At 39.3% G+C, this 18,560-nt stretch overlaps 1 protein-coding gene across 2 annotated transcripts in view; it reads left to right on the top strand.

Annotated features, from left to right (window-relative positions):
* The window catches only part of ddhd1b (DDHD domain containing 1b), a 44,048-nt gene extending 30,885 nt beyond the window's left edge, over positions 1-13,163 (top strand). The window contains exons 12-13 of one of the 2 annotated variants that reach the window (XM_031304584.2): positions 9,495-9,752; positions 12,842-13,163. In XM_031304584.2, coding sequence (XP_031160444.1) covers positions 9,495-9,752; positions 12,842-13,026 — 443 coding nt within the window. In that variant the 3' untranslated portion in view covers positions 13,027-13,163. The remainder of the gene's footprint in view (positions 1-9,494; positions 9,753-12,841) is intronic. The other variant, XM_035995350.1, reaches the window with a different exon arrangement.
* The last annotated feature ends 5,397 nt before the right edge of the window (positions 13,164-18,560 follow it).

The raw sequence follows: 18,560 nt of genomic DNA, 5'->3' as shown, positions 1-18,560 counted from the left end.
TTATGTGCGTTATTCAAAGAAGTATCTTTTAATGCATGGAAGTTTTTTTTTTCTTTTTTTTCGTCTCCCTTTATTTCATTTTATTTATTATGAGTAATAATTGTAATGTAAGTCGTTTTTTTTTGCAGATGTGAATAGAAAACCGGTTTCATTAAGAAGAATATGGCAAGCCAAATGTTGTTAACATAGTTAAATTCTCTGCCAAATTTTCCTCAGAAGCCTTTCAATATAATTGAACAGTAAGGCCATTTGGTCAGTAGGGGGAGCTGCAGTCAGTGCAGTTTCATTTTGGATGAAGTTCCAAATCCACAACAGGTGGGCTGTTTACAGTATAAGGGATACAGATACGGCCAAATGTTAGGCAAGAATCCTGCAAAATCTAGACTAATATAATAATATATTTGTTATACTTTCACCCAGGAAAACACGTGTTTTGTTCCTCTAGAGTTTTAATTCAAACCACGATCTGTTTCCTAAACTTAACTAGTCGTTTTGGTGCCTAAACTTAACTGTCGCCACCGTAGCTGTATCCCATCTAGCCTCAACCGCTGTTAAAGCGCCATTCTGACAATATGTATTTAGATCACTTTCTAAAGGAAAGCTTTAAATAGCATGTTATACATTGTCCCATTAAATATGCCATAACTTTATCTCTAAAAGGGCTAATATAAAAAAAAGCATTTACTTTTCATACCAATGGTGTCATTTTATGCTGCCCTCTCTTTACTTCCTACTACTACTACTACTACTACTACTACTACTTCCTTCTCTTTACTTCCTACTCCCATTTTCAATTAAGATTTTTGTAAACCTACCACAGATGATTTGGAAAAGTAATGACTGGGAATATGGCAGCTTTCCACATTTCCCCGTCATCATGGCAATTGAGAGATCTGAAAAATACAAACATTAAAATTTAAAATAAGATAAGATCTTTAATTAGTCCCACAGTGGGGACATTTTCAGTGATACTGCACCAAATGGAACGTGCAATGACAAAAGCATCAGTAAAATGCAAGAATAAAGCAGTTAAAACAGTTAAAGTGCTCATATTATGCTTTTTGGCTTTTTCTCTTTCCTTTGTGTCATATATCTTTTTTGTGCACGTTATAGGTTTACAAAGTGAAATAGCCCAAAGTCCACCCCAAAGGGACTTAACCATCTCCAACAGAAAACACTGTTCACAAACTGCTCCAACCAGCTCTATTGTAGTCCAGCCTTTACCTCAGAGACTAACGCCCGTCACTTTGTAACACACCTTATAATGCTCGCCTAGCTGCTAGCATGGCACGCCCTCATACTCTGCAACTGACTAGCTAGCAGTACTTACCTAGCTACTGCGCATGTGCGACTCCCAACAAAGATGGAACAGAAGTGAGATGCCTCACTCTGTAGCTAAAACAGAGAGCTCAACACACGAAAAGAGGAGCTCCAGCAATGTGCAATACAACAAAAATATGGTGTTTTTTGAAAATTAAACCATGTAAACCTATTCTGGTATAACCTCTAAATACAATTATGAACCTGAAAATGAGCATAATATGAGCACTTTAAGTATACAGACACAGTATTGCACAGAGGAGTTATTGATATTGCATAATTGCATATGAGTAAATTGTCACATATGGTGCGTGTGGTCTACTTGGAGCAGTGTTGATTATAAAGACTGACAGCAGCAGGAAGGATGTGTGGCATCTCTCCTTCACTGCACGTTAGGGTTACATTTTGAATACAGTATTTTATGCAAAATGTAACCTAAGTACAACTTCCAAAGGGTTAAAATATGTACTGTTGATATATGGATATGATTTAATAATAGTTTATTACCTACCCATTTCAAAGTCTGTGTAGGTCTTCTTCTTTGGCTTTCTGTTTTCTGGAATCATTAGTGCCTCTTCCTCTGAGCAGGCCAATTCAGCAGTCGTCAAACCATAGTTTCCAAACTCTTTCCTGTTATCTGAAAGAGATTAATATACAGAGGTAATTAATAATTCAAGTAAAATGTAGTAGATAGAGAAAGTCTAGGAACCCTTGAACAAACAGGGGATGGAAAAATAGACACACTTAGTGAAAGCTACTATCAAAAAATACTGCTCTTTTGTGAGGATGCAGTATTTTTAGTATTGCAAACTATTGTTTTGCAATTAACACAGTGTATTCCTGACATTTAGTAGAAGATGGTGATGATATTCTTAGCAAGAACCACCTTTTTAATGAGGGATAACTAGTGAAACAAACAAGCAAACAAACAACAGTCTACCAAAGTTACCCTTGCTATAAACATGATACGGAAAAGTTAAGTACCAATAAAATGAATTGTGATATTGATAATTGTATTGATTGACTTAAAGTCAAATGTGATTCAATACGTCCATCGAACGTGTTTAGTCCCTTAGTAGCTAGGCTTATGGTCAATTTGACTGTCCTGACAGTAACTACATTAAGCTAACGCTAGCTTGTCAGGTACATTATTTTTATTTAAGTAATCAACGTTAGTGATATAGCTAGCAGTTAGAAAATTGTGGTAACAGGTGGCTATGCTCATCGGGGTGTTTTGAAGGCTAACGTTAGCCAACGAAAACGGGCACCATCTAATTACTGATGTGTTATGACCGTTGGCACTCCGAACCCCGTTTTCAAAACCAATTGTTAACCAGATTTAATGCTGAGTGTACAGAAACGAACCACAGTCTTACTAAAATGTCCTAAAACTAATTTTACATTTTGGTAATAAGCTGGGTAAAAATAGAACCTTATCACAATGGGAGTTAAAGTACGAACGTTAGCCTGCCATTATACGGCCCCTGAACCTCTTCACCTTTTTTAAATATGATTTAGCTAGCTAACGTTACTGGCTTGTGTAACGTAATGTTATGGTTAGCCAAATTACATTAACATTAAATTATGGAACAATAGCCAGTAAATTAACTTACTGCAACAGACATAGCTAACGTAAACTTTACATTCAGATTCAGTCAGATTAGTACATTTAGCTAGAGCACGGATATTTTAATTTTAAATGAATGTGAAAAAGGGCGGCTAGTGCGATGTTAGCCTGATCTAATGGCTCTAAAGTTACTTTAAACCATGACACGGTGTAACTTACTGACAAATCTTGTTATTTGTCAGAGGAACACCAACTTCCACATGCGAAAACATGACAGCAACATAACATTTGACAGCAGCAACGGAGCAGTCTCCATCCTAACCATTCGTAGACTGTGGCAACTTTTGTCCTTTCTTTATCGACTGTGGGTTAGGGTTAGGGTTAGCTGGGCAGAATTCAGATTCACTGTCCATCACATCAACAGGGTGTGTAAAGTAAAGATATCCAGACGCTCATTAGACGATGCTTTAAAATGACTAGCGATCAAGTGAGGAACTTGAATGACATTGTACCGACATAGTTAATACGTTGCTGCGATGTATAGATTTCCATCATTAAGATGCCCAGACGCTCAATAAACGATGCTTCCAAATGACCCGCGAACAACTGAGGAACTTTTTTTTTTTACAACTGAGGAACTTGTAATACATCTAACCGACTAGCTAACATGCTGCGATGTATAGCTAGATTTCCATCAAAATAAGATGTCCAGACAATGCTTCAAAATGACTCGCGATCAGTTGCAGATGAAGCGATCATTTGCATACGTCGCAGACGTATGTGTGCTTACTGGGTTAATCATGTACATTTCCTGCACCTGTCATAGACATCCAAATGACGTCCAAAAAATGACCCAGTTCAAAGATCAAATGTTGAACGTCAATATGACGTCCAAGTTGGGTCACGGTTGGACGTCCAAATAGTGGACCTAGTTTGGACATCGAATAGATGTCCAGAATTGGTCATGGACCGACAGACCCAATATAGACATAATCTGCACGTCTATCCGACGTCCAATGTTTAGCGGGAATGATGAGTAATAGGCTGCTGTGGCATTTCTGAGGGCCTTCCTATATGTTTTCAGACTGTCTTGCCAGTCTAAACAAGATTCTTCCATATTGGTGGCACACCATTTACTTTCAAGTTTTCGCAGTTTGTTTTAGTTTGCGGGTTTGGGAGTTATACCAAGGTGCTAATTTCATCATCTTCAGGAGCAACAGAAGCTAATGTCGTCCGTAGCAAGGCCACAGCACCATCTACAAAATGATCAATTAGGGAGGGACTAAAGTTAACATAGGAGTCCTTGTTATAAGGCATGGCATTGAATTAAATGCTGTTGGAAACTTCCTTAAATTTAGCTGTAGCACTATCAGATATAGTATAGAAACTTATCCTCCATTCTTCAGCAGACTTGCAGTAACTCCGGTGGCGACACGGTGAGTTCAGGCTTGTACTAGGCACGCACAGTGGGGCAAGGAGGCATTTTATTGGTTCTTAAACCAATCAAATTTGATTGGTCGTAGTTTTACAGGATTACAGCAGCTACAGATGATGTATCTTTTTCACTCCTTTTTCAGAGCCCATAAGTTATTTATAGCTGTCGGAATGTAAAGACCATGTCAAAAAATATAGTAAAAAGTGTACATTGGAAAATGTTACCAATCCTACCTGTAATCTCCATTTCAGCTTGTTTGATTTTACTTTTTAATCCTAACAGTGATTTAGCACTATTCCTCTTACGAATTTTGAATTTCAAAAAGTTCCATACCAGTAAAAGTCACATGACCTATGACAGGGGTCATCAACTACATGTTTCCAAGGGCCAGAATTTTTCTAAGCAGACTCTCCGGGGGCCAGACTTTCAAATAAATAAAATAAAATGTATTTATAGTAGACCTAATAAGCCTATTCTTGTTTGATATTTTCAGTTTCTTACTATATTAATGCTATATGCTATTTACATGTATTAGTGTGAACAGACTCCTAAAAAACATGGAAAATCCCTAATGATAGAATGAATGAATAATGAATCTTATCTCAGACTAGGAGCCATTCACTGAGAAGTGATTACGGAAACGTCGTAGTACGCAGTGTCCTGATTGGTGGAAAACGCTTGCAGGAAGAAAGGCCTGTTGTCAGGTAAAAATATCACTCTCAAAGAGCCTGAAGCAAAAAGTTGTCATGAAAAAACACTTTAATGAAAAATGGACTGATATGTCTGAAACTTTTTAGCAACGCTAAACCTGTATGCCTCATTTGCAATGAAACAATCCCTTTTGCAAAAGAATACAACCTTAGGCATTATCAGCAAGAATGAAGAACGCAAAGACATAATTCACGTGCATATTAAGTAGCCATTTGGATTTGTTATGGTCTTATAATACATCAATATGGATTTCCTGCTCCAGTGGAGAGGATGGTTTATTTAGCCAGCAGCTAAGCAGCTACAAATTTGTCAAAATGTCAACATTCGTGGCAAACTAAGATAAAAAGTTAGACTACAAACCGACCGCTTTTGTTTTAGCTTGTTTGTAAAAATTCGCTATTTGCAGAGTAGCCCGGTGTGTTTGTGGAAAACAGTGCGGTGGATGAGAGTGAACTGGGCAGACGGAGCGGATTGAAATATCGCTTGAACAGGTAATTAGGTATTGATAAGTATTGGCTTTTTACTCGCAAAGGTTTTATTGTAGCCTACTTATAGTAACAATCGTAGCGTTAGTTGTCATCTGCCTAATGTGAAATATACACATTTTTATTTAGTCTTTTATTTCATTTCAAGATTTGGATATCTGTGAACACCTATTTGCACAGAAAATAGATTCTGATATTGTTGAACATCATTATGTTGTTGTAAAGATGTTAATTGTTCTAATAAATCTACATTGTGAAGCAACGCTTACTGTATTTGCACAGAATTGGAAATTATATTTTACAAAAATACACTGAATTACAAGGCTGTAGAGAACAGTTCGCTTTTGCAGACTTATATACTAAGGTTTTAAAGACATTATTTTAATATAGTCAGTCGTGAAGTAAAGTGGGCCGGTCTTAGGCATGAAACTCCAGGGCTGAAAATTTGTCCCGGCCCTGATCCTAAGCCCCTCAAAAATGTGATTGTGCAGCAGAAAAACGTTATCTTTTTTTTGGCTTTTTTGACCTTTATTTGAGAGGACAGCAGAAGACAGGAAATGGGAGACAGAAAGATGGCGTTATTATGGAACCCATATTGCGTTATTATGGAACCCATGCAACTTCTAGGAGGGACCCGCCCTTCAAAAGCATTCACACGCTATTATCGGCCAGGCATCGATGCTTACAAAAGGTTACGGAACCCGATTTGTTCAGGTCCTATCCCCTGACCAATCGGCTATCCTAACCTTAACCACTTGAGGTCAGTGCCTAACCCCAACCAATCGGGCTGTTTCGTCTTCTGACGAGTGACGATCGACGCTGTTGGTGATGAATGCTCAGCCAGCCAGTGCCTCACTAGAGCAGTGGTTCCCAACCTGGGGTCCGGGGACCCCTCAGGGGGGCGGCAAAGATCACAGGGGGGGCGCAAGTCTTTATCTGGTTTGAGGTTGAGGTAAAAAAAAAAAATTAAATGTTAAACAAATTATGATAATACACTAGAATATATAATGTATACAAAAGTCTGTATAAAAACTATATATTTTTGTTCTCGCTTAAAATTGTAGGCAGGCTACTTAGTAGGCCAAACCTCCGGGACCTCTTAACCTGGGACCCTGCTGTCATCAGGTCAGCTGCTAGCTGCTAGCTGCTAGCTGCTATCATCCTAATTTTTCCTGCCGCCACGGCATCACTATTTTATGAATGAAACATGGCGGAGAAACGTAAAAGTGCTGCATCAAAAAAGAAAGTAAGGCTCTATCTCGAGAGTTACCTCAACTTCAGTTTCGGAGGGGGGGCTCAGCTTTTCTTAGACATAAGTAGGGGGGGCGCCAAGGAAAAAAGGTTGGGAACCACTGCACTAGAGCATTGGTATTGTGAACGGTTGTACTATCTTTACCTTTATCAAATCGCCTGAAAACGACACAAGGCTGATACAGTATAACCATACAGACCTCTACACACATCAGACTGCTGGCTTGTAACTTAACATTTCTCCGTTCTTGGCTGAGATAAACAACATAGTGCTTCATAAATTAGCCAGCAGCTAGTGGCTTAATACAGACAAAACACCACATTAAATTTCAGCCTGCATGCACGTTTAAAAAAAAAAAATTGTATTCCTAAAATTGAAAATCAAATACCTACCCATTGAACGAATATTCGGATCCAGCCTTATTAATCGTACATCTTGTGACAATGTCTTTATTAAGGTCCTAAGGGGTATGACAGTTGATGTTTGAATATTTTGTTTGTTTGTCTGTCATTTGTTGCCATAGCAGCCATAAACATTCAAAGAGTGGGCTGAAACGGAAACCATGATCAAGCTACGTTGTAAAAATAAACCCAATATATATAGAATTAGTGTATTACATTTTGTTGACATAACAGGCTATAATTAATAATTTGTAATACTTTATTTTATAAGCCTGTTATATATTCCCATTAGCATAACAAATATGTAACACATTAGCATCAGAAAGTGAACAACATAAAAGTAATGTAATAAAAAAAAGTAATAAAACCTTTACAAGTATGATAAATACTGTATTGTGGCCACTTACACTTAGTTTGATTATTAACTTAATAGTTTCTTGGGGTGTAATAGAACTTTTTCAGTTTGTGTGTAAGTGAAAGTTCTGCACAAGTGGAATTTTTATTTTGTCTGGTGCAACAATAGGACAAGAGAACACAAACAAAATGTTAATCTTAGGGCGTTTTCACACCTATAGTTTGTTTGCTTTGGTCCGAATCAATTGATTAGTTTGTAAACTTGGAGCGATTTGCCCTTGGTTGGATTTCGTTTCACACCTGGAAAAATCCAAGCGTACCAAAATGCGTCATTACAAATCATGCAAGAACGTTCACTCCTCTTATTGGTCGGATGTGTCTGGGGCGGGAGCAAGAAAGTAAATACAGAAAGAAGGTCCTGTGTGGACTAGTGCATATTTCATGCATATCCATGTTCAAACCAGCTTATTTCATTCACAAATCAGACATTGTTTTGTGAGCGACCTTGCTACGTCTGCTCTGGTCACTGAGACTTGGCTCTGCTCTGCCGGTTTCTGTCTCCAACTTTAGCAGCGGCTGGTTTGACCACGGAGTTGCGAGAAACACTGCAAGCTGCTACAGATGGCATGTTCTGCCGCATTGCACATTGCTAACCACACCTGACTACAGGAGACATTAGCTGAGACTTGCGGAGTATATAGGCCTATAGTTGGTGCGGTTCATGGTTGGATCACGTTCTCACCACAAACGAACCGCTCCAGAGTTCGATTGAACACCACCGAGACCACCTCATCAAGCTGGTCTTGGTACGCTTTGTTGTGATTAGTGTGATTGCTGCGTTCTCACCTGCCCAAACTAACCGCACCAGCGGGGCAAACAAACTATTGCGATTCAACCGAACTCTAGTGTGATTCAACCGCTAAACGAGGCAGGTGTGAAAGCACCCTAAACAATTACCATACTACAGGCTATGCACAGCACTCTAGACAAAATTTTACATTTTATATTTTAAGATATATTAAACCAAAAACAAGTAGGCTATTAAATTACTTGAATGAACAATAAAGATGGGGGAGATGTAGATTTCAGTGCTGCCTTTGATGTGATTGATCACAACCTCTCGCGGTGCTGTGGTTCGAGTGACGAACGGAAGGTTTATTACCTTGCTTGTACAGTAACTAACTTAGATAGCAGTGTAGCAAACACAAAATATCAACGTGTCAATATCAACATGTGAAAGTACTGATATCCAGTACTTTGGACTCGGTGGTCACAATCATTAATAGTAAGACATTTGTAACAGTAGCACTTACTAATTAATAAAACACATTCAATGTAGTAAAAAGTTGCAGCAATAGCAATTACTGACATTAATAACACACACCTATATTTCTCTGCCCAGAAACTTAAGCCTCCTTACTGTGTGTGTTCCCGTTTGTTTGGTCCCATAGATGCTGCACTGTAAACAAAACGCACCTGTCTCTCACTCGTCAGTGATACGGGAAAGTTGGTTCTCTTCAAAGGCAGTAAAGAACCAGTTCAGTCGACTTGAGTTGTCCGATTTCTTGTAGAGGAAACATTGTTAACTCTAAACCTGTGTCATGTAATGTAATTTAGGTTTTTCTGGTTTCCTATTTTTTTTATACTTGTTAGAGTTATTTTTCTTCTCTTTTTCTGTATGTGTCATGAAATGTTTTAATATTTTTATATATGTTATAACATTTTAATATTGTCTGTCTTTAGTGTTGTTTGGACACCAGGAAGACTAGCTGGTCGTCAGCTAATGGGGATCCTTATAATCAACTTAAACGTATAACTTATACAACTGCAGGGACTAGTGATAGGTCAAAACATCTTGACATGAATACTGGGCTTCCATGGGAATGCTCACCCAACTTTTGGCACATTTTACTCTGTTATGATAACTAATGAATGAATTGTATGAAGCATGAAACTTACTGCCCCTCAGGTGCTGCCAGTCTTGGAAAGGGAATCGGAGGAATCCTGTTTTCCCGCTTTTCCCGTTCTAGTGGCCAGGTGGGCGGAGTGGAGGAGGAGCCATCAGATTCTGAGGGTGGAGCCTCTGAGGTGGAGAATGTGGCATCAGGAGATGAAGGGGCAATGGTGTCAGAGAACGAAGAGAAGGATGAAGAAATAGAGAAAGAGAAGACAGTCGTGGAGCCTGCAATGTCCCAGTCTGCCTCAGCTGTCATGGACAGCACCTCATGTAAGTAATGTGCTCTCTCTTGTCCAGTTCCAATATCCCCCCCTAAGCCCTCAGTTCCTGACAATGACGGACTTTAATCTACATCACCTGTGACATCAAACTCTTGTGAGGACTCCAAACTCTGTCTGAGGAGTGGGGCAGCACTTAAGGCCCTGACACACCAAGGAGACCGTCGGCCTTTTTTTGGCCGGTGCCGGCAGCTGTCGGCCGTCGACCGAACAGCCAATTCTTCTGATTAGCTGTTCAGCTTGAAAACGAGAGTGAGGAAAGAAAACAAACGACTATGACAGGCACACACAAGGCTCCTTTCATTTTTCATCTCATCTGATCATCCAATACACATAAGAGCTTTCAAACTGGTGAACAATGACGTTCAAATGTTCCTTCTAAAAAACACACAGGTTCGAACGTTTGGAATATCTACTTTTGCACGTTAGCTAACAAGCCAGCAGCCGGCTACTCCGCTCCCACTGTAGGGAGACTTCTTTGCCGAGAGAATGGATGACAGCCCGAGGGACAGTCTGGTTAGCCATCTCCTGGTGTCTGCTGTTTTTCCGGTGGGGAGTGAAGCAGAGGCTCTGTTTGGTTCTGCCGCTGATCGAGCAATGTTATCCGGTTTCCCTTGTTGAATGACAAATAGATTATCGCCGCTTGCTGGTAGGGATAGTTATATCCTCTCACGGAGGTGCAGAACGTACGTGGTACTTGGCTGTCGGCTGTAGTCTCTGCGGTGTGTTAGTGATAATATTTGATCAAGACAAAGGTGGCGAGGGTAGATGTGAGGCGACGCCACAGTCGGCCTTTGTCGCCACTAGTTCCTGGCCGTTGGCTTGGTGTGTCAGGGCCTTCATTGAAAATATGTTACCTAGACGGAGGCATTTCTGTGCACAGTAAAATGTGAGCCTTATATCAGACTGTGTAGTTTAATGAACTGGAGTGTTTGTGGTTTTCTTTCTATGGAGAGCCCAAAACCCCACCCAAACTGCACACCACATATCCAGACAATTACAAGACAGCCAGTGCCCAAACTGCACACCACCTATTCAATTACCAGACACCCAGCGATCAAACTGCACAACACCTATTCCTTACTAGACATCCAGCACCCAAACTACACACCGCCTATCCAGTTACCAGACACCCAGCACCCAAACTATCAAGTTTTTACTAAACCTCTGCAACTAAAACCTATTTGAGGGGCACCACAAATGTCTCTATGCAGGAAAAACCCTGGATCTATTATGGTGGTAGGCTTGGGCCAGTGTAAAAATGTTCGAACCGGTTTGATATCAAGCCAAACACCGGACCGGACAGTTATAGCAAATTTTACCACAAGGTGCATAGCTGCCAACACTCCCGTTTTTCCCAGGTTTCTCCCGTTTTTTAGCCCTATCTCCCGGACACCTCCCGGTTTGTTATTTCTCCCGGGAAACTCACGTAATTTGCATGGCCCAAACTCCTTTATAAATAATCGGACGAATATGTTTGTCTAATGTTGACCAGTTGCCAGCCAACAGTGTTGAGCGCAACAATTTGCATGCATCTTACCTAGTCATATCGACAACCTCCACGCTTTTTGTAAGGTGTGTCGCATTGATTTTAATGTAGCGCACGGCGGGAAAAATGACATTACCCAGCACATTAAAACACAGCGGTACCATCGCGCAGAAGAGGCACATAAGATTTCATCCTTCATTCATCACGAAAGGACAGACAGAGGCAGAAAACGTGATGCAAGCTGAAAAATTTTCCTTTTGCGTTTTGTGATGACTTCACTGCGAGTGTGGCAGGCATGTTCTCTGATATTAATAAATTAAGTTATGTTTATATGTTTATAACTATGCCATAAACGATATTTTGAGATAAAATTGTGATAAAATAACTTCTGCATCTATAAATCACAGACTGTAAGTGACGTTATGCGAGGGAGTCTGTCAAGTTCAAGCTCAAATGATTTGATTTGATTTGTATGGTAAGGAGATTTGTAATGAGAGCCTATACCTGTCAACATTTGAGTGGCAAAATCTAGGGGATTTCAGCATATTGATTAATAAATCAATTTGTAATCAACCTTGTAAATACAAAATCGGGCGGGAGAATGGTCTGAATTGAAATGCGGGGGAAACGGGAGTGTTGGGCTAGCTGCCTGCCAAACAGCTCATAGCTATAGCTTTGTGCAAACTGCTACATTGATGTCAGAAGGCAGACAATTACGAAAACCTGTTCTAAAGCTCAGTCTCTCCCTCTCTCTCTCTGTATTATTATACTGAAGCCCTGATGCTAGGAACTTGCAGTCGGCGCATTTTTAATCCAGATGACGGAATGGTTTCAGACGCAATTTTAGCTACTCCTGTCATCAAATCATCAGCTACCAAATGTTTGAGACGTACAGGATGACCTAAATTGAGGACAGCTACGCTCGTTATTGTATGTGCAATGATAAGTTAAAGTCCAATAAGTGCTTAATCAAACCATATGAATGTGTGTCCCAGCCCAGGCCAGGATAGGAAATTAACTAACAATGTAAAGATCAACAAGCCACTGACAGATATGTTAAAATTTGATTAATTCAATAAATTATTATTTTTTTGTCTTAAACCCACCAGCCATTTTCATATTATGCCAGCATTTGCAGCATCCTGAGCCTTTTTGGTAAGGTTACTAGGAAAACTCTGCCCAGAGTAGTTTTATTCTCCCCGAAACAAGTTTCTTTTCTTTTTTTTAAGAAGTATACCACAAAAAAAATCGCAACTTTATTTTGCAATTTAAAAGTTCATTGCAAAGAAAATACAGAAGACTTCGCAACTTTTATCGCAATTTTTACAAAAGCTCCCGCAAAATCAGGCATTTTGGGCCGCAACAATCTCAAAAAAATGCCGCAAAATCCTAGATGGACTGATATACACTGTATAATGTAAATTGCCAGCGTCATTACCGTTAAGAAAAATACAGAGGCTTAATATTTTGACAGTGGGAACTCCCAGACAATATGACCGAAGTCCGCCAGGGCTCAGAGAACTACTAAGGAAAATATCTTCTTCTGACACTTAATGCAGCTAGATACTAATCTGTCATTTTCTCTGTTCCAGTGGAACTGGAGAGGCGCATCGACTTTGAGCTGCGGGAGGGCTTGGTGGAGAGCCGCTATTGGTCAGCAGTGACCTCACATACGGCCTATTGGTGCTCTTATGATGTGGCTCTGTTCCTCCTCACCTTCATGTACAGACCACAAGAGCCTCTTGAACCTGCAGAAGATAACCCAGAGACCTCATAACGTGCAAACTGACATGGAGCCATCACGGCTGGGGTCATTTTGCTTTCTGTTCAGCCTTTTAAGCAAATGAAAAGCCCAATTTATGAAACATAAAATGAAGAATGAAGACCTTTTTTTCTTAATTTAAATGAAACAATTCATATATATATATATATATATATATATGTGTGTGTGTGTGTGTGTTTTGGACATATGAAATATTGTAAGACTAATTATTACTTTCAGTTATGTTAACATTTAGTTTGATCAAATAATGATTAAAATAGCTGTTATATTTGAGGGAATTTAAAATGAATTGACCCAACATAGACAGAAGCACCCACAAATCACTCACCTGTTTTACTCTAAAAACACTAACCTCGATGTGACCTTTGCTAAAGACTGACCGGTTTCATGGTCTTCTCTCAACAAAAGCAACAACTGTTTCCTGTGCAAAGCACCCTACTGTGTCCTACTGTATCAGTGACATCCCACTGAAGATTACTTGTCTGATCACAAAGCTCTGTTGGTTCTTCATTGTGGATATATATATATATATATATATATATATATATATATATATATATATATATATATATATATATATATATATAGCCATAGAGAAAGCCCCAGTGCTTAATCCCGTTCTAACCTTGTGCTTGTGTGAAATATGTTTAATAATTTCTCATAATCTCATGCCTCAGATGAGAACAAAGAAGCCCACAAGTGATCATGGGAGCCATATTATCGACAAGGATAAAGGGAATTATGTATTTAATACAATGCACTGTACAGACATTTAATCCTAAAACCTGGATATTTAACAGATAATCTGTTTAAAGCAGCATTTACTATTTTTGACCACTGGAGGGCAGAAATACTCCAAAACAGATTTATCAGCCTCAATATACCATTAGCTTATCATGTTGCTATTAGCAACAGTTGCCTAACACTAAAACTGTGTCTACACAGGAGAATTAGCACCACGTAAGCAGAGCAGCTGTTTTGTTTTATTCCAATCCTACTTGACAAAGTTGCTACCTTTAGGGTGTCTTCATTTACATGCACTTGAGTTACCAGGTTGCAGTCGTTTTTTTAATTTAAATTTTGATTTCTTTTACATGTCATGTAAACAAGAAACCTGGTGTCCATAATCGTAGAAAAGGGATTAGAGAAACCTGATTTGTCCAGCTAGGTTTGTCCTGGAAAAAAAGTTGATTTTTCTGCCATGTACGCATAACCAGGTCTCGGCTTTTTGCATGTAAAGTACAGTGCATGAGTAAGACTTCAGACAAGAAAAGTGTTGGTGTGACAGCAGAGCAGCTGGATGAAAAGAGAGATCATAACAAGTAGCAATGCATCCTTGTATTTAAGATAATTCAATCCAAAGTCTGACTGAAACTAACACAAAGGCTCTTTTTTTGTCAACCCAGCAGTACAACTCAGTCAAGTGATGAGTCAAGCTTTGCTCAGGGTTATGGGGCATATTGGTAATTCTGTGACCTGCCTGGCACACACCTGGATACAGGGTGGGATCAGAAAGAACACATTATAAATGGGCGTGTTACAGGTTTTGACAATCATGGACAATCACGTTCCCTATTTACATCTTTAAACACAGGGCTCTCCCGGTAAATTCCGGTTACCCAGTGCTTTGGATCATTGAGACACTGGGGGAGGACTGGCAGGAATGGACTGCTCTGAGGGAGTTATTAAGCCGGCCACACACTGGCTGTGTCGCGTGAGCGTGGCGTTTCTGTTGCGTGTCAGCTGCGTTGATTTGTCTATGTCTTTACACACCAGAAACGTGTCTGATGCAGCGCTGCTGCTGCTAGCCTTGTCTGTACACATGTATGTTTCCCATTGATTTACTGCACTCAGTATACGCAGTATACTTCATGTTAAACATAAATATATACTGATTTGATTACAGCAAAGACGTCGGCAGTATTGACGGCAAAATAGGCTACAGAATATTTCGTTCTGTATTGACAGGTGTACTATTTTTTTTTTTTTTTAATTACATTTATATCTGCAATTATGTCAAAACCTAGAGAATTTCAAGCATCAACGTGTCATTTATTAGTATGTAATCGTGTCAAAATGACATATAAACATCTTTTCCTAATCTATTTTGCCTGGAAACGCTTCCAACAGGCTTTCGTGTCGCGTGAAAAATAGACGTCGGTTCTATTTCTAGCATGCACGCGTTTTCGAGTCACGCAGGCAGTGTGCAAGCTCTCACCTGTTAACATGGGAGCCGAAATAAAAATGGACACGCCACGCAGCTGACACGCTCAGGCGAGGCAGCCAGTGTGTGGCGGCCTTAGTGGAGAGAGAAGATTTAATTGATCCACGATTTTTCATGGAATTCTTGTGAACTGTTTGTTTTGTTAATCATATCAGACAAGTTTGATGTGCACATAAGCACAGAGGTTTCTTTGGTTATTTTTGCAACAGCCTGTTTAATACTATAGGCTATATTTAAAAAATCAATTGTTGGGGCTTTAACTCCACTTTAATATCAACCTTTGTTTCGTATCATCATGTTTGTATCGACTGAGCTGTTGTTTCTTTTAGGAATAAAGGACATACCAGTGGGGATAAAACAATTGGTGGCCAAATGTTTGTGAGAGGCCAACAGACTTCTTGTAGATATTACTGCTCATACTCATTGCCAGATGATGGCATGATTCTGACTGTAATCTCAATCAAAAATTTGCCACAAATTACTACTACTCGAAAATATCATATTCCACATGATTTGACATTTTGCTGTATGTTGAACTAGAGTCAGTCAGTTAAAATAAATTAGTTAAAACAGGCTGGATATACATTAAGAAAAAGTTCTAAAACTTCATGTATTGATCTTTGAGCATTTTCAATGTTTTTTAAGGTAGTCACACTTCAGGTTCAAACAAGCATGATGAGTTTTATTTAAATTACTTTAATGACAAACACTTAAACCTGCCATGAGTTTACGCTGCTGTTTTTCTTTTCATGTATGTATATTCTCTTTAGCAGGTGTAAATGAGTATTACATCTACAAAGTTCTGTTGGAGAGTGGGACTCATTTTCAGCCCTGGAATTTCATGCATTAGACCGGCCCACTTTACTTCATGACTGACTATATTAAAATAACATTAGTGTATAAGTCTGCAATAGCGCACTGTTCTCTACAGCCTTGTAATTCTGTGTATTTTTGTAAAATATAATTTCCAATTCAGTGCAAATACAGTAAGTGTTGCTTCACAATGTAGATTTAGAAAGGGGTTATATTGTTACTGATCTGATCGTGTTTGCTTGTCTGACTGTGGTACTTACCTGTGCCTTCCACACTGACAGCAGCAATACATTGCACAATACTGGGTCCTGGCTCTGCTTCTGACACTAAATCAAATTTTAAAAATTGTCATAATTGTCAGCACAAATTTCCCCTTTTTACAAAGCTTTCTGATCAAGTCAAGTCTGCTTCATTAACCAGAGGTGGAAAAAATACTAAAATATTGTACTCAAGTAAAAGTACCAATACGTTGATGAAATATTACTCAAGTACAAGTGTAATTACCTATCTGAAAAAATACTCAAGTAAAAGTAATAAGTAGTTCATTTAAAATGTACTTTAAGTAAACTTCATCAAACAGACGACCTGACTGTCTGTATCTGTGTAAGTGCCGCTGCTTTCAACAGACACACTTTGTTCCTCCTCCCGCCCTCTTGTGATTTGATGTTGTACCATCACATGAATCAGCGGCGCCAGGCAAACATGCAAGCAAGCTACCAGGCCTGGTGGCGGCCAGCAACACACACACAAGCAGGACAGAGACAGAGCAGAAGAATGGCAGAGAGGAGAAGGAGCGCCATGTGGCTATATTTTCAGGCCGAAAATCAAACAAGCTGTATAATTTGTTAAGAGGCTGTAAGATACAGTGTTAACACAACAAAACATATGAAAATTCTGTCCTGGGTTTTAACTTATTAATAATCCAAATGTAAAATCACAAAAACTCTTGCATTTGAAGATGCATCCACCTTAATTATTAAAAAGTATCAGTATCGGTATCGGTGATATTGGCCTTGTATTTACTTGGTATCGGATCAATACCAAATATTGCAGTATCGCACACCACTACCGATTAGCCAATCCGGGCATGAAGAGCCTCTGGTCACGTAATTACGTTTCCTGTCTTTTTGGTTTGGCGCACAACTAAGCGGGCCAAAATTTATCGTGAACCTAAAGTGTACGCCGGCCGGATCAAAATTTGCACATGCTCTAAAAGGTGCATATCTCCCCTTAACTCCCATAATAGCCAAGGTGGGACAAAGGGAACTGGTACAGTGGGGCTTAGCATTATATCCCCTATCCTTATTTAATTTACTGCATCTACAAATTTTCCTTCTCTTGGCAAAGTTGTAACACCTTCTGGGCAGGGTGATTATCCTTATGACCTTTTAAATTTGCCCAGTAAGTTAACTCAATCTGATTCCTTCTAATATTCAATGGCATTCCATTCATCTCTACTTGGAAGGCTGATGCTGGGGTTGTTTTACAAGCACCACAACAAAGTCTCATGGCCGGGTATTGGATTGCATCCAACTTCTTAAGTAATGTTCTTGAAACAGACTGATAAATTGAACATCCATAATCGATAACTGCCCTAATTAGTCCAATATGTATGCTTTCATATATATCCTACAGTATACGCTCCCCACTCTCTACCTATCAAACATCTTACATTTAGTATTCTTTTACATTTTTCAACAATTTACCCTGAATATATATTCCAATTAAGATTCTTGTTAAAACACTCCACTCTCTCTAAATTGTTTACATAAAGTTTAAGTTTAAACTGTTCCTGAACTTTCCTTTTCGTAAAACAGATTACTTTGGTCTTTGCCACTGAAAACCTAAAACCCCATTCCAGCAGTGCTCGAATTACGTGGGAGCCAGAGGGAGCCGAGCTCCCATAGAGTGAGGACTGGCTCCCATGAAAGCAACAAAGTCAAAAATCTGAGGGGGTCTCTCATATCTGAAGGTGTCTGCCATATGTGGCATTGTAATTTAATCTTAAACAACACTCATTATCAAATCCCTGTGCGGTCTCATACCATTAAAGACGTTAAATTAAAATATAAAATATAGGCTACTACGGGACGTAGAACTGAGCTTACCCTACGCTGATGAACGCAGCATGACTGCACTTCACCACCACACCACTAGGCTATGTGAGCAAACCGCATACGATCGAAGATGTCACCTTGCTTTTGAGGTAAATACCACCAATACATCTTAAATATGAATAAATCTGTAGCTATCCTCTGCCATTCAGAGCTCCGGGAAAGTTCCCAGATATTTTGAAACACCTGTCAGCAATACAATGCAATCTCTGATGGCGGATTCAGTAAATAGGCTACCCGACAACATCTCAGTGCAAATTCCAAAATTGTTTGTCTATTTATTTCCACGGTTCAACACACGAGACGACTGAACACCCAGGTGTTGTTATCACTACGTGTACATTATAAAACTAGAACATAGTTTGGCTGTGCAATGG

The sequence above is a fragment of the Sander lucioperca genome, chromosome 19, assembly GCF_008315115.2.
Source record: "Sander lucioperca isolate FBNREF2018 chromosome 19, SLUC_FBN_1.2, whole genome shotgun sequence".
Taxonomy (NCBI): domain Eukaryota; kingdom Metazoa; phylum Chordata; class Actinopteri; order Perciformes; family Percidae; genus Sander; species Sander lucioperca.
The sequence above is the reverse complement of the archived record's forward strand: the minus strand, read 5'-3'. Positions and strand labels throughout refer to the sequence as shown.